Source organism: Nyctibius grandis, chromosome 6, assembly GCF_013368605.1.
Source record: "Nyctibius grandis isolate bNycGra1 chromosome 6, bNycGra1.pri, whole genome shotgun sequence".
Classification (NCBI taxonomy): domain Eukaryota; kingdom Metazoa; phylum Chordata; class Aves; order Nyctibiiformes; family Nyctibiidae; genus Nyctibius; species Nyctibius grandis.
In genome coordinates, this window is record NC_090663.1 from 78,620,999 (window position 1) to 78,642,817 (window position 21,819).

Here is a 21,819-nt window from a genome sequence, read left to right on the forward strand (position 1 = left end):
AAAAAACCCACTAGGCTGATATGTAGGCAGTACCTACAAACAAAAGAAAAACTGCCTTGCTGAAAGCAGTATAGTATTACAGTAGATGTCTTAGAGCAACTTAATATGAGACATGATCAGCTTCATCCTTCTAGAAATTAAGATTATTTTTTATTTTAGTAATTTATTTAACTATTTTTGCTGTGTTACAGATCATCTTATTTTCTTCAGAAGATACAAAAATGCATTCTACTATTCCAAATGGTCTCTTATAACTTCTATCAAAATCGAGTACTTTACACTTCACATTCAAAGCTAAGCTTTTTCTGAGGCATTTAAATAGTTGCAGGTATTGGAAGTAAAAGTTGCTCCTTGTCATGAAGTGACATAAAAAGATAAAGCCTGACATTATGTGAGATTGTTCTTTCTAGAAACTTCTATGCTGTTTAACACAGAAAAATGAATACAAATATTAGGCTTTTCTCTATGGCATACACACTTTAACCCTGAATTGAATGCAAGCATATGAATTGCCTACCTTGGCAATTTAATTTAGGTTACAGTCAGACTGAAAATTTTCTGGGTGATTTCCAAATGCAGAGAAAGACAGTCACTCTGCCAAATAAAGTTGAGAAGTCTGGAGTGTTTATTAAAAATATAACACCGATTCATACGTACGTTTTACAGACAGTGCTTTAACACAAAGGATAAGATTTGCAGAGAGCGGCTGACATCCACAGTGACTTAGATTATGTGAATGATTTAACCTAATCAAGGAGAAAACTTTCTGAAGTAACGAAGACTGTTTAAAAAGAGTCTCTCTAGTGTTAAGACTGAAACAAAAAGGCAAGAAGAACAGAATTCTGGGTTTTATGCAAGTGTAAAGGAACATGCAAAAAATTCCATGTAAACATTAATACGAATGCTACTAGCGGACTTTTTCAGTGAGCATCAATGAAAAATTAGTGACTGAAAAGAAAATACTTTTGAAAGAACTCACCCGTCTAAAGAACTGTACATAAATTTCAAGGTCCTGACAACATCTTCAATCATGTTCCTCAGCTGAGGAAGTGGCACACTAAAAAATAAAATTCAAACGTACACCTAGGTTTATAACATCTTTACTATGAGTAAGCACAGGCATCTTCTGAAGAGCTGTATTTTTAGTCATATATTGCAAATAAAAAATTGTTCATCAGACAATTGGAGAGATTTCCTTTGATTGACTTGCTCATGATGACACAGACAGTAGTAAAACTGGGGGAAAAAAAAAGGACAAAAAAAAGGTTGCCCTCACAGAGCACATAAATATGTAATACTAATGCTGTTATTCAGTAGTCTCTAATCAGGACTTGACTTTACCAGACACTGAAAATTACTGTTTTCTAGCCTACACGTATTTCTGAGATCTAACGAGCCCTTACTCCCTTGAGAGGAAATGAAAAAGAAACTGAAGCAATGGATACATAAAAGATGTGAACAAAGTAAACAAAAAAAGTGGAATCACAGGTACAGAAACTAGTTATAGTAACAGGAGTACATTGTAAGCCCTCCTTTTCTTGCTTTTTTGATAGAAGATGACTACAATTTGAGGACACATAATAGGAAACAAAATAAAATTAAAAGGAATATAGAGCATTTAATTTGACACTCACTTTTCTTCAGGAAGGCCAATTACAAGCAACTTGTCAGATTCTTTCCAGTAAACAACTTGAACCAGTTTTCCACATAAGAAAAGGGAGGAACTAGAAAAATTAAACCAGAAGTAATTCTGTTAACACTATGAAGTTAAAAAAGACCATTATAAGCCAGCATGATTTATATGTATTTTATATGCAAAGTCTTATGCTCATATACAATCACATGCGTTCAACTGGGCTAGGTAATTATATTAATTATTACAGAACTCAAAGACTCTCTGATTTCTTTGAGCCACAGTCATCTTCGTAATGATTCAGATGCTCTTTAAAGGTCTTCCTGGTATATACCTGCCTAGCTTTTAACACCATCAGCTTAGAAAATGAATGCCATTTCCGATCACAGTGAGGTAACCGGAGGTACTAACGAATGCTCTCAACATAGCAGTCACTCACAAAATCGTTTAAAAAGACTCCACACATGTTTTGAAAACAAGCCCAAGAGGTATCTGAACATATTACCTGAGTGATAAACATAAACTTGAACTCTCATGCTATCTCCTTGTATAGAAAATTGCTCTGTGAAGCTCAGCAATCCCAGAAAGACACAGACAACTTTCATTTGAACCATAAAGTGGATTAGAACATGAAACAGAATTAGACCCAATGTTCTAATTAGCAGTAAAGCATACGTTACACACCAGATTATCAGATTAAAGGTACTGGTTACTGCTAAAACCAAAGTCTGTAAATATCTTGAACACTAAATTTATAGCAAACCCCCACCTTTCTTACTATCATGTTAGAAATTTTAAATAACAAGGTAACACTGCTGCAAAGTGAAAAAAGAGTAACTTTAGTTTAAGCTTGAAAGATTCAAGAATTTAATTTTTAGGATATGGCTCCATGATTACCTTGCTTCGCTGATTCATTCCTACTGTAAAATTGATGGTACTGAATAAAACAATAGTGTCATTTCATTAGTTAAGAAATATCTGCAGGTCACCAGAAAATTTTTATCCGTCATTTAACCAAAAGTGCTTTCCAAACAAAACAAGTTATATATTTATAATGCAGTTAACTACAAAGAAATAAACATGCCCATCACAAAAGATACACAATACATGTGCAGACACAATAATCATAATTTACTCTCTGACAGAAAAAGCTTCATAGGAGAGCTGGGGATTACCTATTATATTTTTTGAGGAGATGAGACAGTCCACTGAGACCAGCAGAAGTGCTTTTATATTTTTAGAACTCAAAAATGGGAAATTGAGAACCTTAACAGGAAAGGTGAATCTACATTATCATGGATTGATTTGTCTTTTGGATGTGTTTGAAAATCTGCACGTGTCCAAAAATACTTCTATATGGGAGAATTGCCATTAATAATGCATAAGCATTTAAGAGAAGTTAACATATCTCAGTGCTGATTAATGTGGCATTTCATTAAAATACTGGTATATGCAAAAGATCAAAAGCCTGTGTTTGATACCTGCTGCTAAAGGAGTCAATCCACATTCTTACTGATCACTAAATCAGTAATGTGACTTTTAGTAACCAATTAACTAGAAAGTTGTAAGCATGGTTAAAGCACAGTGTTAAAACTTCTAACTCAAAATAGCAGGATAGTAACAAGTCTGAGAAAAAAAATAAATTAAAAGAAACAAATGTAAGTGAAAGGAAATTAACCAGTATTAATTTTCTGGTAAGCAAAAATATTCAAAAGCACTTCAAGAACTCCTTTTAAGGAAAATTTTATCAATGGAAACCCCAACTTAAATATATTAAACAGGCTTTTTGCCTTTTGAGGAATTCCTTATTATGGCCCATGCTGTTCATTACTGCACTACTGCTTGCACCCTCTATTCTTGGGCCTGAAATCCCACTTACATTTGGCTTTTTTATACCAGTCCAGGTCTTGTGTCTCACCCACAAGACACTGATGTGCAGAAGAGAATCTTGCCTGAGACACCCAAGAGATGTAAACTCATATATTGAATCTCAATGGGAAGAAGTGTGTAACTGAAAAGTGGTACCTGCCATCTCACTTCTAATTATTCCATCAGAAAATCATCTGCCTTTAAATATTCAATAATCTCTTGACATACCTCCTACGCCACTCCAAAAACTCAGGAGTCATTTTTATTGGACTTCTTACTAGAGTCCTGGTCTGTGGATACAAAAATCTTTCAGGTGTTGCAAGCTGAATGTGAAATAAAATGAATTTAACAGTAGCAGGCACTTATGAATTAGACTGAATTATATTTTATATTTTTAAAAATTTTGTTAAATTTGATTGAAGCCATTGTAGAATTTCCAGTCTGCCATAGTACAGTGTCACAGAATCCCAGTTTAGATAAGGATGTTTTACGAGATCTAAGAAGGGATCTAAAAACAATTTCATTGAACTAAAAATCCTAGTCATTGCCACCCATGACAAAGAAATTCTCCCAAATCAGTGTACATCCAGGCTGAGCAGTCCAACTTCAGGCATGGTGTTCTAGTTAAAACATTACTGTCTAACAGGTAGTATCACTCTTGTTTTGTCTAGAACTTGATTCATGACCCATGTATGTTTTTCTGTACACTTATGTATATAATAATAAAAGTAGTAATACATTACATTTCAAATACTTTTACCTGATAATCTGGGTACCAGTAACACTTTCCAGTATGTCAGACAGTGTGAGAAATATTCCTCTCACACTTTTCAGTTTTTGGGATGCTTCTGATATGGGGTACTGATACAGAATTTCTTGCTGTGAAGAAAGTTAGCTGTTAGTTAAGCAAAGCAAAACCAAAAACAAAATCACAAAAAAAATAACCCATGGAAAACAAGATAATTTTTTTTCCTGGCATCAATTTTTTTTAAACATGAAAGCTCTTCTCATATACTTTCACATGATATCAAAACAAGCAGTGGTCTGCATGGGCATACTGGGAAGTTCTAAAATGCACATGAATGTTTCTGACAGTTTTAGCTTTTCTATTTTATAGAAAAGTAGGACTTATTTAGTATCATTATTATATGGAGAAACATAAAATGACAAACAGTACAGCCACTGCCTTTCACAGCTTAAAGTACACTGTTAACAAATCTGATTCCAAGACATAGCTAGTATCTGTATGGTTCTTTCAATATTTAAATTGTGATTTAAATCATCATCAAATATACAGTTCTTTAAAACCAACAATAAGAATATGAAAACTCCAGTCTCTCTATATAACCCTACCTACATGTATAGCACAAAATATAACTGAGGTGTATACTCAAATAACATACACACCGTTAACAATTTTATCCCCAAACCTCTGACCATCTGTGTCAGCATACTCTTAAAGAAGTCATCTTGAAACTGAAGATGAGTAGAGATAAACATTTGTGACAATTATTTTTCTTTTTCTGACCAGTTCTTTAAAATAAAATTTATGTATGCATTTTTAAAAAATTTATATTTATTATTTCAGCAACCATAACAATATAGTAATGAGCAAACATATGATTCCCCACATTTATTGCTTTCTGCCAAATCATGATAGGCCAGAAATAATGTGTGTAATACTAAGCATATCCAATGCAAAGAGCATACTAAATTATCTTTCTATACAAAGAAAAGAAACACAGACGTGATTAACTTTCCTAATTACGTCACTAAGCACATCCAGCCAGTGCCAATACCCGTTAGAAAATGTTCCTTCATCGAGATTAAAAGAATGTAAAGTTTCATTACAGAAGGACCTGGCAAACTCTTCATTCTTATCCAATTTAATTAGCTCTATTTTCAAATACTCATTAGTGACAAGGATTTTTTCTTTCTTGAATCAATCCCTCAGCTGGAAAAAAACTGCCATTTTCTAATTACAGCACTACGAAGGGCTAGAAAGAGCCTTTTCTTCTCTTCACTATGAACCAGGGCCTTTATACAAAATTCATTTGAGAATTATCTGTACACTTTCCCAGGGAAAGAAAAGACAACTGTAACAAAAGGTCGTAGCTGCACCTTATAGATATATTAATGAGTGAGCAAGGTTCAGCACGTACCGCCGTACAGGATCAGCTGTCTTCAAAGCAAGGTGAAAGTTCATAGGCCAGTGACAGTGGAATTAACAAATGAGAAGTAGCTCATTTCTTAAAAAGTGTAAACCCTCCCTCAACCCAAAAAACCCAAACCCGGACAGAGTATCTAAACTAATGGCTTATCAAACAGCTTCCCTTTTTTATTTTTATTTTACTAATTTCTCAAACTGAGCCTAAATAACATTTAAAAAAAATTAAATCAGTGCAGTCTTGACAACATAAGAAATGGCTAAAAGAAATTGTGTCAAAATGGTGCCGACCAGCTAAAAAACCTCCTATAATCTTCAAACACAGTGCACTGACAATAGATGCTTTAAGTTGCATCTTACGTAAGATTAATAAAGAAACAATAGATGAAAAGACAAGTATGAATTCTTAAAGATAATTCAGAAATTATAAAAACAGAGAGAAATGCTAGAGGAAGTACAGGTCACATGTATGTGCACATGCTGAATTATTTCTAATACTACTTTCTACTACTATTTTCTACTTTCCTTTATAGTTGAGTAGATAAAGCCTTACAAGTCTTAGAGCTCATTAATTCTATTTTTGGGTGCCAAAAGCTCACAAGTGGAAGAATTAGTTATTAGTTCTAGTTGCCATTGTTTACGTGGGTATGATCCGCGTGCCATGCCTCCTTTGGATAGCAGTAACGAAGCTTAGCAAAGGATCATTATATTTTTATTGTGCAATATGGCACAGGTGTATAGTAATGGCAGTGCTCATTTGAAGTACTACTGTAAACTAAATCTGGAACAGTACATCTGCAGGATAAATGTCACTTGCCGTTCACCAAATGAAATTAAAGACAAATGCCTTGGAAAAGGCGATATTCTTTTGTTAGGAAGTGTTATAAAGAGCTTGATTACACCAGCAAAGCATCTCTCAACGTTAGAGACTATTCGGGGTTGCACAACTGCCAAGACTTCTTAGGAAACAATTCTTTCATGGTATGAAGGGAGAACAAGTGCATTACAATCCCTCTTTTACCTCTGCTCAACATTCGGGGTTAATCCTGTTTCTTGGGAGAGTATAAAGAAATAATGGGGCAAGAAAGCAGCACTCTATTTACTCTGAAGTGCAGGAATTGCAATGAGGCATTTGCATATCTCTTCACCTACTAACAGAGGAGTCAGAGGCCCTGAAATAACTTTTTTTTAATATTGCATAAAGTTTATGTAAGTGACCAAGAAAACACTGGTCTTTAAGTCTACAGCAATTGTCCATAGCTGTTCTAGCCACGTAACATAGCAGTCTTGGACTACAAACTTAGAATTGAAGAAAAAAAGAATTATTTGTAATATGTAAGTGAACTTTGATAAAGCATCTTAAGTTTATTTAATTCACAGTTAAATGAGCTCTTTTCATTTTTGTTATAAGGAAATACCAAAGCGGAAAAATACTGCACTATGGTATGTTTTAATGGAAGCAGTCTCTGGGTGGGAAAAAGAGCACAGAATGACCTTGCCTAGTTGCAAAGCTATTGGGGAAAAAATAAAAATAAAAATAAAAATTAAAAAAAAAAAAAAGAGCCCTTTGTATAAACTAATTTAAAAAATGCAGTCTCTTAAACAGGATTGGAAAGAACTGCAAAGCAACACTTACAGTGTTAGTATCTTTCTGTAATACACAGTGAAGCATACATCACCTTAAAAATATTATGTTAAAAAAGCACGATTTATATTGCAAAGTCAAGTACTCCAGAATTATGAAGTACTGGATTTATAGTTGCCTAATAAGCCTTAATTATACACACTCATCTGTCCTTCTTGTCCTCTGCACAAGACAGGCATCTTTCAGAGAAAATGTAATACTTAAACACAACGTCCTGCTGCGTATGTACAAAAGGGCTGAATTCAAGTTGCACAAGTAGCCATAAATCTGTCATTTCCTAGCTTTCAAGCAGTTGACTCTGCAAACTTCACAACATTTTTTACATGGTATTATGATACCATGTAATTTTCTAGGGTTCTCCTCCCCAGCCCTTCTCTAGAAAATAAAATTAACCTCCATTATATGTAGTTGTAACACTTTTTCTCTATTACACATCACCAATAGAGCAATACAGACTTCTATCCACTGAAAAACAGTATCAAAAAAATAAAGACATCTCAGAGAAGGGATGGAGCACTGACTGGATCTAAGGATTAATTCCAGGGGAGAGAAAGCAAAATGCCTTTCATCTGCTCCCCACCCCATCACTGTCCCGCCATCCCAGTCCCTGGGGAATGGCAAAACTTGTGCTTCATTTGATGTCTCTACATCATAGATAATATAGATCACTGGGGCACTATGCTAAATCTAAGGAGACTTTACAGAAAGGGAGAACAGCCTTTTTCCAAATGTCTGTTCCTACAAAGTCCACTTTGTCCATTTGTCATTTTCAGATCAGGCAAGAGGCCAAACTCAGCCCTCCGCACTGTTCAGTGCCTTCCCTGCATGCTGAGTATTTGTAGCTATGGCTACACCACAAACAACATCTACACAAACTTACAATGGGTTATACATACACTGGTAAAATTTTTCTGAGAAGCACAAAAAGGAAAGATGTGAAAGGAAGCTTTACGAGACAAAGGAAAAGTACTTCAGTAGCTCAAAAATGTTGCCCAAGCAAGAATCAACAGTTGATTGCAAACATGAGACATGGGTCCTCTAAGAAAAGGCAATTAGCATTTCAAAACAGGAGGGGCTAGACAGATTATGTATGTGGACTGCCGACAGCTCCTGCTGCAGAAAATTTTTTTGACTAGGCACATTTCATAGTTCAACTTTGAGAGGCAGATTGAAAACATCACAGTGAGCATCTGAGAGACAACAACGGACTTTTGAATTTCTCTCTGCTGTGTCTGTTCACACCTCTAGCCTGCTCTTTATGTAAAGACATTCAGCAGTGCTGATGTGATTTCAAGTCCAATTAGAGGTTGTCAGCAGTGATGCTAACTTTTTCTCTGTGGAGTTTCAGGCCTTATTTCTGTCAAAATGGGCATTTTACAGACTACTCAAAATGGTTAGCAAGATTATTTATTTATTTATTTATTTATTTTTACATCAAAAGGCATAACAGTTGCTGTTGTCAGTTGTTACCGCTCATCTTCAGTTTTATTTAGTTAGCCACATACCTCATCCGTAGATGTTTCAGAGTCCAGTTTCATTGTGAGGAACATAACAATATGAGGCACATCTTGTATAGCCTGTTCAAGGTCTGTACCATCATCTCCCCACAAGAGCCGAACCAGATTGTTCATACTTGACTGTGCCCGTTTATACCTTTGCTGAGAAGTTCCTTCAGGCTCAAATACTGATGTTTCAAATGTAAGTTTAACCTATTAAGATAATTAATTATTGTGAAAATGAGGCTGCACTTAGAATTACATTCTAATATCAGATAAAATAGATGCAGTTTGAGCCCTTTAAGAGATTAAGTTTTCTTAGCTTTACTGACGAAGATGTAAGCATGCAAAAATTCCTGCTGTTTCAAGAAAACCAATTATATATTCAACATTACACAACCACCTACTATTAAGGACAAAGACAGTTATTACATGCTCTATGACCCATGTGAGTAAGCATGTGGTTTGGTGTGTTTTCATACTTAATTCTTACGGTTTTGAGAATGGAAAAATATACTTACTGCTCTGGGTTTGTTTGAACACAAAACCTATTACCATGCTTTTGAAACACACACAATATTTGACTTCTTTCAACATGTCAGCACTTTCATAAGTATATATCCTCAAAGGCTCTTTTAAGAGGAGGATAAAAGGATATCCTCTTTTAAGAGGAGGATAATTTCTTGGCTATTTTGAGTGCACTGACCAGTACATTTGGACAGTAAAATCAATTTACGTTAGGCTGCAAAAGTCTCCTAATTTGTAACACTCAGTAGCAATTCTTTCAATCTGCGAACATTTTCACTATATTAACTTTTACTCTTTTTTCTAAACTGTAAAGTCAGCAAATCAGAATTTTGTTGCCATATTTAACAACTAGCAAGAAGCATAAAAATTGTTTACATCACTTGCTGCGCTGTCTTCAGAAGAAAAAACAAATCAAAAGCACAGAGCATTCTCTCTTAAAAAATAAATTTTAGATGATGAAGCTTACTTTGTCAAAAAATTACATGATGTTTACTGTTCTTTGTTTCCCAAATAAAGTAAACCCCAGGAATTTTAGAATAAATGCATATTTCCTGTCTCACAAGCAATACAAAAGCCAAACTTGGTGTGGAAATATGTTTCACAATTTGCTTTCCAGACCTCCTTTTTATGAGCACTGCCTTACAAGAATTATGTTTGTTAGTTGTTTCAGCAGTGATGAAATGAAAGAGTAATTTTTTTTGGTGAATGAACACTTCATCCTAAGCATGAAAGAAGGCTATATGAGAAACAGCTAGCTCTTGACTGAGCATAAAATTGTGATTTATTTTCTTGGATGATACCTTAGCTTTCATCATTGTTCAAGGTGACTGAAAATATATTTGGAGTAAGCAGGCACGCTATCAGTTCCCTCTTTCGTATGTTTTTACTCAAGATTTTTTGTCTGCCTTAAAGTATCCTTAACGTGCGTATTGACTGGGAAGTTCTAAACACAATACATCACACCAAATCCTGCTTCTCTTTAAACTCAGTGACGGTTTAGCCTAATGATTGATGCAACAAAAATGGTTTATGTTTTCCTAGTTGCAATAAATTCGAAAAGCCCAAGCAGAGGTGATTTATACATTCAAATATAGATAATTTACATTTTTGTAATTGTGTGTGTGTATACACATACTTAAAGAGAGGAGTGCCAGCAAGAAATAATGATGGTTTAAAACACCCACTGCCTGTCGAGATCAGAGAGAAGTGTCATCATCAGCTCTTCCAGCTACAACATTTATGTCACTGGCTGCCGCCTTCCCATTCCGCTCTACGCCCTCCCAACACTTCTCATTAATCTCCTCTCCCATCTTGGTTGCTGTCAGGTTTTTTTCTTTTTCCCCTTCCCATTCTCTGGAACAGCACTGCACTCAATCCTGCTCTCCTGCCATGTGCTACCACTTTCTTTTCTGACAGTAACTCATCCCTTGCTCTCTCCTCATCATTTCAGTTTCATTACGCTGCATATTAACAGGACTCGAGGAGCAGAAACATCCAACTAAGAAGCAGTGGCTTTTTAAGACCCAGTAACTTGATCATTCACAGTTTTATAGATGTATGTTTTCTTCTCTGGCATTCTGTGACTCAATTCTCTTTCTTCGTCACGCCATCTGCATGTATTTCAGATGATTTTCCTCATACCCTGTTTAACTTCTTGCAGACTTCCTCAAGGCTCAATAGTTATTTCTCTTAACTTCTACTACATCTTATCTGTGGACACTTATTCATGACACTTAGGCCACAGTCTCTACGCTAATGGTGCACAGATGTAATTCTTGCTGCAGTCTATCTTTTAGTATCTCAATTTAAAAAACAAACAAACAAACAAAGCCCTCCGTTTGTCTTGTCTTAGAGGTACAACCATACAGCCCTCCAAGCAAGAGCTCAAAACAAATGGGGCCAAACAGAACTTTCTCCCTCCTGTAGGCATCCATGCTGCCTCCCACATCCCTGTGGATAACACCACACCGCTCAGATGTGAAGTCAGTGTATTTTGAGAAAGGTCTCTCTGCACAATTTGACTACAAGTTCCTTTCCAAATCTTCTTGATTCTATTTAACAGCTTGAAACATGACATTTTCTGTTTGTCTCTACTTTTGTCCAAGTTCTAATCTATTTCCTGCCTTAAAAAAAAAAACATTACTGTGAAAAAGACCATCTAGGCTGGAAAATGCTGTAATAGAAGATGACCAAGTGTCTATATTTCCACATACCCTAAAAAACTATTTTTTTTTTTTTGTGGAGGAGAAATGACTCTCTGTTCTGAGCAGTGTACAGGATCTGATTAAATATGTGACTACTGAAGTACCCTTTTGTAAATACTGACTATGAAATCTTTCACAACTTTGATTCCATTTCTCTTAAAAGCAAAGCAGTTCAATGCACAGCAGAAAATGGAAAAGGAAATGAAATGAAGAATGGGAAAAGCACAGAAAATATTAGTATTCCACTCTATAAATATACAGCATGCACACATTCTCAATACTTAGAACAGTCCTCAAAAAAGAATTTAATCAAACTGCAAGAAGTCACTGATGCAGGCGACAGTAACAGCAAACTATGAGGTACAGAGATGGGGATTTTTCCGCTTAGGAAAGATGTGACAAAAGTGGAATGCGACAGAGCTCTCCAAAGTCATGCAATGATACAAAGAGTAAGACATGGAGAGTTAACTACTCCTCATAACACAGGAACCTGGGGGTATGAAATGCACCTAATTAGATGGCAGTTTGAAAACCAACAAAAATGAACATAACACACAAATCAGCTATGTCAATCACTGCTACAGGACGCTGCGGAGGTCAAGGGAATTTTAAGAACTAGATTAGAAAAGGAGAAGGTACAAACCTGTAAGTGATGCAACAAGTCCCTAACTATTGACTGCTGGAAGCTGGAAAAGTATGATGGCAAGGTCACTCTCTATTTAATCTGTTTCCTAATACTCTTTACTTAAACATTTACCGGTGTAGGAAACAGAAAATGTAGCTGTTATACCGTTGGTCTGGCCCAGAGAGGCATGCTTGCTGTTTATCTGAGAGCAAGCTGTATGTCTTAGAATATGGATTTTATTATAGACAGAGCTGGTGGCATTGCCTGCCTTTTAAGATCGCCTGCCATTTCCTGTTGTCTCTGTTTTCCATGTGCTTATGGTTTGCACAACTGTAACTCAAAATTTCAGGCTGAAATTTCCGATTCTGAATGTCTGCCTCAGGCTGAATATTTTTAGAAAGTGTTGGGTAAAACGGTTCTGCAACTTTGAGTATCAGGGTAAGGAAAAGTATATTCTTTTAGCATATCCTCGCCTTCCTATTCTGTCTTCTCTGTCTTGTGGTGATAGGAAGCAGCAGCTATTCTGATTATGGAAATGTAAAATTGTATTGGCTGCAGAATAAAACTTTATCATACTACCTCAAGCATTGATTGAGGGGTATGCTTTGTCCTGTCACATTCAGTGGCTGCTATAGAACTTCTAAATGGGGTATCAAATGCTTTAATCAGAATTGGGACTTTATCTTATTAGGTGACATGCAAGCACCCAAACAGAAACATTTCTGCCATTAAAAAAAAAAAAAAGGCTGATGTAGCATTTGGACTTCTGTTGCTCAATGAATAGACTAAATTAAATTAGCCCTTACATGCCTAGAAGCTAGTTTGCCTAAACTGAGGTAAGGAAAACAAAATTCTGGAAATATAATAATGAGAGATGTTATGCCACATGCTGCAACTGAGAGAATCTGGGTAATTAGTGTTTGAAATTACTTCCAGTAATTTCTAACACTGAACCCAGAAAAGTAGTGACTTTGCTTATGTAAATAACTCGTAACTACAGTAAAATGGCTTTAAACTGCATCTTTTTTGATATTTTGCAATGCATGATGAATGAGAAAACATTAACAATTTTGCTTGTGTAACAGCTGTCTTTATTACTAAATCTCAGAAACAACAGCCTTCTGTTTCTTCAGCAGCACGAATGCAGTGTTCTACACTGCAAAAAACTCAGAACTCTATTTAAATTCTCCACTGGTCTATTTCAGCAATCACTCTTCTGGTTTGACTCAAACCGCACAGTAAAACAGGAATAATTGCACTTTAATAAAAGGTTTTGGAAAGCCAACATGACAAAGAGTTATACATTTCAAGTAATCGCTGCCTACTTGACAGATTTACTGACAATGTAAACATTAATGTTGCATTAAAAGTAACCACTATATGAAGGGTTGCATTGCATTTTAGCAACAAGTAATACGTATACTCTAATCTGGCAAGGATACAATTAAATAAACTATATAATCTCTGCTTTTTTAATCATTCTGTATGTAATAACAGTTACAGCAACTCCATATTTGGTCAAAGACAGGCAAGACAAGGTTTTTCTGCCATGGAGCTCTGCCAATACCTGACCACAACTCTGGTAGCTTAGGCAAGCTTCATACTGTCAAGTATCTTGGAAAGCTTCCTAAACTGACATACTAGTGCTCAATCTTACTGCAGTTGCAGCTGTATTTCTATAGGCACTTAAACTATGTAAGCTGCAAACAGAAGCATGTTTAACAAAACCTAAAATTTCCATTTCTTTTTATCTCTGGACAGTAAAACATTTCTATTATTATCACCTCATATATGCTGCCTGAAGAAAAACTACCAAGAGGTTACAGACATGCTGTAAGAGACACTATAATTTTAACCTGCTCCATCACGTATCTGTAAGTTGCAACTTTTACTTTGTCTTCCTGTCCACCGGGAAGTGGATTTAAGCAGAATAACTCAAAATACTTAATTTTACGCTACTAACATCCTAGGTAATTAAAACTCTCCTAGTTTAATTCTGAAATAGCTATCTAATTCTTTATTAGTTATTTCATTCTTCATTATAGCTCCAAAATTATTATTCATCTAGAATAGAAGATATATGCAGTAGATTTTGGGGGAAGAGACATTATTCATCAGGTCAGTTTTTTTGAGAGTTTTTAAAATCAATTTTTATTACTGACTTCTGTCAATCTTCACTATTCAGTTTTGAAAGATCTTAAAAGTATTTAATTTTTTTAAAATTTATTTTTCTATTTAAATATGAAAGCGGTATCAATTTCTCCATTGAAACTGTTTTAAATACCTTTAATAGCACTACTTGTTAATTCAGGCTTCTTTTTACTGTCTTGTGGTTTATGAGTCTTATATTGATGAAGAGACAATTATTTTATTTAAGTATTTCCACAGCAATTATTACTGTTTTAAGAACAGTAACTGACAAAAAAACCACTACTATTCTGCAGCTGACATATTTCTTTTTAAGCTAGATATAAATATCTTGCTTCAAACATGCTATTGCCAGATTGCACACCTCCAGCCCTATTACCCACCAGGAGTAAGGCATCACAACATTACATACCTTGTCCTTCACTTGCCAAGATCAGAGTGTTCAAAATAACAACTCTCAAAGCAACCATACTTGCCATCTTTGCCCGTAACTACAACTATTGCTGGTTAAAAGTTTGTGCAGGTCTCAAAGGAGTTACTTCTCTCTGTTCAACACGAAGGAGGTAATTTTGATGCAAGTGGTAACTTAATAATAAAGTTGTTTTCTGAGCAGGAAGAGTAATGAAAGTTGATTTTCCACATATGTCTGTACTAGTTCTCATAGAGAACTCAGAATTCTGCAAGCATAGAATACCTTGATTGTCACACTGGGCAAAAAAATCCAGTGTTATGGTTAGTCTAAACCTACAAGTGTGCTGCTACCTCTTGCACTATGTTGCACGTGCTTTCTGACTCTGGCTGACAACAAACAGAATATGTAACAGCTGGACTGTGCCTCATATGCTCTAATGGGACAATGGCTTGAGTCACTTACTTGCACCTACGTATTTTCACAAAACTTACCAGAATTAAACTCTGAAATTTCTACTCTTAAGTTTCACTGAAGTCAACCAATGTGTTCAAAAATTAAATGGGGAAGTTCTAAGAAAAAGATCACCTAAGTTCTGTTTCCTGAGGAAAAAAGGCTAGAAACAACATTAATTTTTACAGAGGACATTTGGAATAAATGTTCCAACTACTGTACCTGCATAGGACCTGGAATACAAGACAAAACCCTTTCTATGTTTTCCGAATTCACATCAACATCATTTACAGCAACTAGAGCATCTCCTGGAGACAAAACAGACAAAAGCATGAGAAAGTTAGATGGTATTACACCACACTACAAAGACAAACAGTGTTTTGTTGTAAAAATGAGTATGACATTCAAACAATCATAAATGTCTTTTTGTTGCATTTAAGTAGATGGTTTCTACATGCAACATTTACTATGTTTAGAAACATTAGTCTATTACCTCAATGTTCTTAGGGCCTTACTGCCATGCTTGTATCATTTTACAAAAATAACTGTCAAAGCCTCTCCCCTCCATCCAGTCTCCTGTCACTCTTGTTCCTCGAGCAGAAAACCCAACAACTTCACCCATCAAGTTATGCCCAAGAAGTATTTTTTTCCCTCCAAAACCACCTCTGTTCACTTGCCAGTCCTTCTCCACTGCTGCCATTGATAGAAACACTACTGTTTCCAAAAGCACTCCAGAACTCACTCTTCCTGTAGTAGCTTACAAGTTCTAGACCATCACTTACAGCAGAAGTTTCAAGTGTCGGCTGAGCCTGACTATGGGAGAATCCCACCACTGCAAGCCCCTCTCTTTGAAGCAGTCCTGGCAGTGACCATGCACCTTAGTAATTCAGCTCACTTCACTAAACTGGCAGAAAACCATTCACTCATCTGGTAGGTGATTTTTGTAACCCAGATGCTTGCTTAAATGAGCACTAAAGGTGGCAATAGTGAAACAGGGACTGTGTACTCAGGATGTGATAGACCTCAGCCACTCTTATTTTGTGGTATTGAGTAGCTAGTTTGGCTTGGCATCTTGTGAAATGTCATTTATCTTCTTAATTTTTTTTTTTTTAAAATCACAGCTACCTCATTTCATCCCTACACCTCCTTTGTCTCTCAAGCCACATCATGATTTAGGCCTTTCTCAAGAAAAATGAAATAAAATGAGATCAGATACATAAAGGTAATACTGCAGTGACTATGGGCAATGGAGAACCTATTTGTGTTGGTTAAAGATGAGGTGAGTAAAGGCTACATGTGAAAGCACTAGAGTAAAAATCATAAGGTTCTGTAGTCTCAAAGCAGATAATTTCTAAGAAGCTAGCCAATAAGGCTATCTAGGGCAAAACACCTAAGATGAGGCAGCATAAATTTATGAAAAGAACTGTACAAAGTGACTGCCAGTGGCACCAGGATATAGGACTTGATGGTTCACTGGGTCCTTTCCAGAGCCAAACATTCAACTTCAGAGTAACAAAACAGGCCTTATTTTCTACTTGATTTTCTTTGGTGTCACTTTCAGTTGTCCCTGCTTTCTGTCCTACCAGGTGAAAAACTTGATTAGTTTACAGCTTGTATCATCTTCTGTCTGTGGAAAGGGAAGTAAAGAAAAGGAATTAGCTTCTTACTTAACATTGGAAGTGACTTGATTCCAAGGTCATTCTTATTCCTTATCGGTGTGAACTAAAAATATCAGGAGCCGCTCTGGAAGAGCAAAGAAAACCAAGCCCACTTTTGCCTGAGCTGCACAAAGACTCCCTTAAGAAGTACCTGCGCATCCTCTCCAAGATTATTAATATTAGCATTTAAAAGAGTGTAACATGTAATAGGAGACACTTAATACAACTGGAAAAAAGTAAAAAGGATTCACTGAGGTACTGGATTTTCTTTCAAACTAGGTACTCTTGAGCTTTGTTTTCTAAGGAAATGAGGTTTCTACCATTGTACTATGAATAGCTTTGATCCCATGACTAAATTTCAGCCAGAGCTGGAAGAGAAGGCACAAGCCATGCTACATGCTCTGAGTTCTCTTAATAGACTGCTGGATCGAGAAGTCCCTCTTCTTTTCCTTCCCTCTCCTACCTCAGGTGAAGCTGCACCCTGAGCTCATCACCTGTCCTGTCTGTGCTCCAGGCCGGCCAGTCCATACAAGGGCAGTTCAGAATCAGATGCAGCAAACACCAACTTGTCCAAAAAGCTGTTAGAGGGCAGGAGAGGGAATGGTTTTATAAGAGCAGTATGAGGTATACCCACGTGTGGGGAAAGGCACGAGGGGAGGAATTCTGGGACTGGCATAGCAAAGGTATGCGGGTATAATGTAAATCCAAAGACAGCTGGACAGTTCATTATTTCCTCTGTTCACTGTTTTTATTGCTTGTATCTACATTTATATTCATTGCACTTAGGTGAGCCTTATAGAAAAAGGTGAAATAAACCAGCACATCCCTCACAACTAGTGTTGCTACACTTGCAGTGTTCAGTGAATTATATGAATTCCCGAACACGCTGAGCAGGCTAGAAGCTGCAGTTGTGACACCTGTCCTTTTCTTCTGCGCCAGGACACATGAAAAGCCAGAAGCAACATTACAGCAGTATTCAATTACACCTGCAATAGAGAAATCCTCAGCCAGCTAGTAGCAGCAGCACTCATCACTCTTTCAGCAGTGTAAAGAGATTAGAAAAAGGATATGGATTTGGAGCAAATGTGCATGTTAGTGTATTTTAAGCCTTGACTTGGCAACAAAAACGTGCTCAACTGCAGAAATAAAGCACTGAACAACTGTGAAGTTCAGCACGTATTTCAAGTTTCCTAGGGAGAAGACTTGCTCAGCTCAAACTAACCAGTGATGATAATGACGTGCATACTAAGGAAAAGCAGAATCTGTGTCTCTGTTTCTCCATTTCCAGAGAATCTAGTAAAGACAACAGAATCCGAAAGTGTAGAAGAATTCTGACAGTTTATCATTATTTCTGTCTTCTACCTTGTTGTTAAACACCATCAAATACAACTGGAATTCTTCCCAGGTACTAGGTCAATTGCTCAAAATTGGTGCAAAACACAATTAAGGACAATTGGAGAAAGAACATTCTTCTTAACTAACCATCAGGAAGGAAATAACAGAATCCACCCAAAATGCAAGCAATATTCCTCTTTAATACACCAGGCAACAACCAACTGCTCACTATTATTTTACATTAAAGGAAAATTCATTCCTAAAGTTCCTTACAGCAAAACCAAGAAAAGGTTAAGTTTTATTACGCACACAAAAATGTTATCATTCCTTGGAATGAATTAAATTATTTTTTTCTATTTCAGGTAATAGTAGCTCTCTCCCTAACCTCTGTGTTTCTTGATGCACAGCAGAGTGAAGTTTTAGCTTATCAAATCTTCAACACAACAACAATGCAAAGACAGGAAAGTTGAAAGTTAAACAGCATTTAAAAGCACCTCAGTAAGTCTATGCCAGAGCCCCAGGACTTGAAAACTAGTAATCAAAAGCAGAGCATTCAGGCTACTCTAATATAACAAGAAATTATAAACAGAATTACTACGTTCTTTGTTGAAGAACACTGTATTAAAGATCATGATTCACATACAAGAGAAAGCACAAATTGCTCTTGTACTCATCTGGAGCACTGTTTAAACAAAAGTTTAAACAGGCTGGAATATCCCAGGGTGGAATATACAAAGACACTTTGAAGGGAGAAGATCCATCAGTATTTACATGTTATATACTCAAAGTGTTTTATTTATTCGACGTCTAACTTACGTATGTAAAACTTTCATCGCAGCAGTAAATATTTATTCCATTCAATTTGTAAAAATGTAATCATGTACCATAAACGGAACAGCTTTCCAGAAGACACAGCCAAAGCAGTCCTGCCTTCATTTTGCTTGAAAATGCTGGATCACTATTAAAGAACTACAACTTGATGTGCAGCTGAGAAAATCTACATTTATCAGTGTGGATGCTACAGAATTGGGGTGCTCCTTTGTTAGAGTTTCACATCTATACTTTCTTTGAGAATTGTTTCCTCCCCTTTAGCAGTGTGAAAAACTTACAGAGAGTGAGACTTAGGTCTTCAGACATTAAGTCTGTCAAAAAAAATACCACCACAAATGTATAAAGTTTAATCTAATTTCACTTACTTAATGCTTAATCAATTTAGGTTAAATGAAATAAAAGGGTAAATGGTGTTTGCAAGTATTTAAGTCGATCTAACTTGACAGTTTGCAGAGTTAAGTCAAATTTTCCCAGACTAGAGCATTGCTGAATTTCAGATATTGAGAAACATTTTACTAGCAGAGAGAAAAAAGTTGTACAGATGGTACTGCAAATACTTTTTTCAATCATTCTTATGCTCTACGAAGTGGGTGAATAAACCCTTTTCTTAAGTACAGATATCAAAGTGAACTTTTTCCTTTTTGCTGAAGCAGACGTATATACTTACACAGACAAGACGCAGACATTTGCATGAAATGTTGTTTTCAAACGTGATACAAAATCATGTAAAATTTTGCTTGTTTGTTTTAGCTTTATCAACAATATGGTTGTATACAAAAATTTTACTGCACAATACTACATAGAACAGCACTTGACCTGCTCTTACTAGCTTTCATTTCTACCAGCCAATGAGATCACTATGGTCTATCATGAAAGTCACCAGCATATATGTTAAAAGATGAAGAACATTAGAACAAAGAGTCTCATTCAGTTCCATTTTTAGAGACACAGTGAGCAATGGCAATAGAGGAAATAAACTTTCTTCAGGCAGCTCCAGGATATCAGACCTTGAGTCAATAAATTTATGTTTAGAAAAATATATGTCCTTCTCTTTAAGGAACAAAATAAGCTTTTTTTTTTTTTAAAAATAATCCCATAATAACAAATAATCAAGCTTTTGAGTTCTAGCACTTATTATACAAAGATCCTCAGTCCACAAAGAAACTATAAGATGTCTATATACATTCTCTACACAATACCAAGCAGAACTGAATTTTACTAGTGATGGAACAGAGAAGAGGCAGGAATTCTTTCCTGTTTTCTTTCTTCTCTTTCCATCATTTCATTAGAAAAGGCTTCTCACATCCAGTCAGTAGTAGCTAAGGACAGTGTACGATGATCTCAACACCTAGTTTGCACACAGTTGATGAAATTATTCCTGCTTTTTTAAAGTTTAGAAAAGTCCTTGGGACTGCTGGCATCCCTAAAATATTTATTTCGCTTTGCCACATGAGGAACAGGATTATTACTTTTCTTAAATATCCATTCCCTAGCGACAAGCCTGCAGGCACCACTTCTAAAAGTAGATCTTCTTTGCATTAAGCCAGGGGACACTGATAAGAGAATACCACTTCCACACAGCGATGGAAAGTGAACATTTTTGGCTGAATGAAAATCAGAACCACGTCGTTCACATGGGAGAGGACTGAGGACACTTTTTCATGAAATCCTGATAGTTTCCTCTGTTCTTGGTAATGACGTGGTGGAAGTACTTAAAAATGTTCACATACTCCTTTCCAAAAAAGGCAAAATATGGAACACATTCTACTGAAGAAAGCCAGATCAATTACTTGCTTTATATGTAGGCAGGCTGCTTTTACCCAAACCAATGCTGTTATGCCTCAAGAGGAGATTAAAAGAACATAAACGACATCCCAAACTCCACAGTGAGAACACAGGAAAGCTTACGCAAGCTCTGTATTTCTATCTTGCGTGCCCAGCATCTCTCCTTTGGAGAGCCTTTTCAACGAGTACACCATATATGGTAATTCCTCATGAAAATCTCAAAATCTCACAGTATTTTGTTCCTTTCAAGGACATTTTTCTGACAGGACTCTTAGTTCCATGGCCTGTAAATGACAAAAATGGCACTTATTTTGACTGTTGGACGATGACTACAAGTTGCTTAATTTTTGTAAATTGATTACCGTTTTAAATCTTTAGTCTATGCTATAGAAATCTAACAGATACACTTGGCTTTCTAGCAATGACAGCCTTGTTTACCAAAACTTCAGAACTCCAATAGCAATATCTGCGTTTTTACTAATAAAATTAAAACGAGCGAAGATTACTACTTACGCATTTCTTTATTTGGGGAAAACAAACAAATAACCCTCCCACATATATAAACAGAATTATTGGATTAGAAACCCACAGAAAACCATTTGTCAGTAAATGGGGTTGGCACCTGGACCTTACAACTGAAGCATGCAATAGCAGCCTGCATCTTTTGCATACTTGTTCAAAACTGGATTATTATAGCCCATCTTTACTATCATCCAAGATTAATCCCTGTCCCTGGGTAGTTTGCACACTTGCACCTACTGATCAGGTGAGAGAATTCATGCAAACCGTTCAGATATTCGGGGATGAGAGTAAAAAGAACAGAAGATAATTTCCAAGAGGGTAACAATAATACACTCTGCTACTGAAAAGAGCTTTCCTGTATTTTCAGTATCATTGGAATTACTTTTCCATTTGTACTATAGTAAAGATGATGATCATCAGCATTTATAAGTATCCCCTGTTGTGAATCGGATAGGTTTCAATTTGAAGAGGAAAAAAAAAAATCAAATTATAATGGCATTTCCTATCACAA

At 36.0% G+C, this 21,819-nt stretch overlaps 1 protein-coding gene across 2 annotated transcripts in view; it reads right to left on the reverse strand.

Moving 5' to 3' along the window:
- Positions 1 to 21,819, reverse strand: part of INTU (inturned planar cell polarity protein) — a 48,124-nt gene that overhangs the window by 16,979 nt on the left and 9,326 nt on the right. For both annotated transcript variants that reach the window (XM_068403515.1, XM_068403516.1), the window contains exons 3-7: positions 15,400 to 15,485; positions 8,820 to 9,023; positions 4,263 to 4,381; positions 1,635 to 1,724; positions 980 to 1,057 (exon numbers count right to left, since the gene is read on the reverse strand). In XM_068403515.1, coding sequence (XP_068259616.1) covers positions 980 to 1,057; positions 1,635 to 1,724; positions 4,263 to 4,381; positions 8,820 to 9,023; positions 15,400 to 15,485 — 577 coding nt within the window. The remainder of the gene's footprint in view (positions 1 to 979; positions 1,058 to 1,634; positions 1,725 to 4,262; positions 4,382 to 8,819; positions 9,024 to 15,399; positions 15,486 to 21,819) is intronic.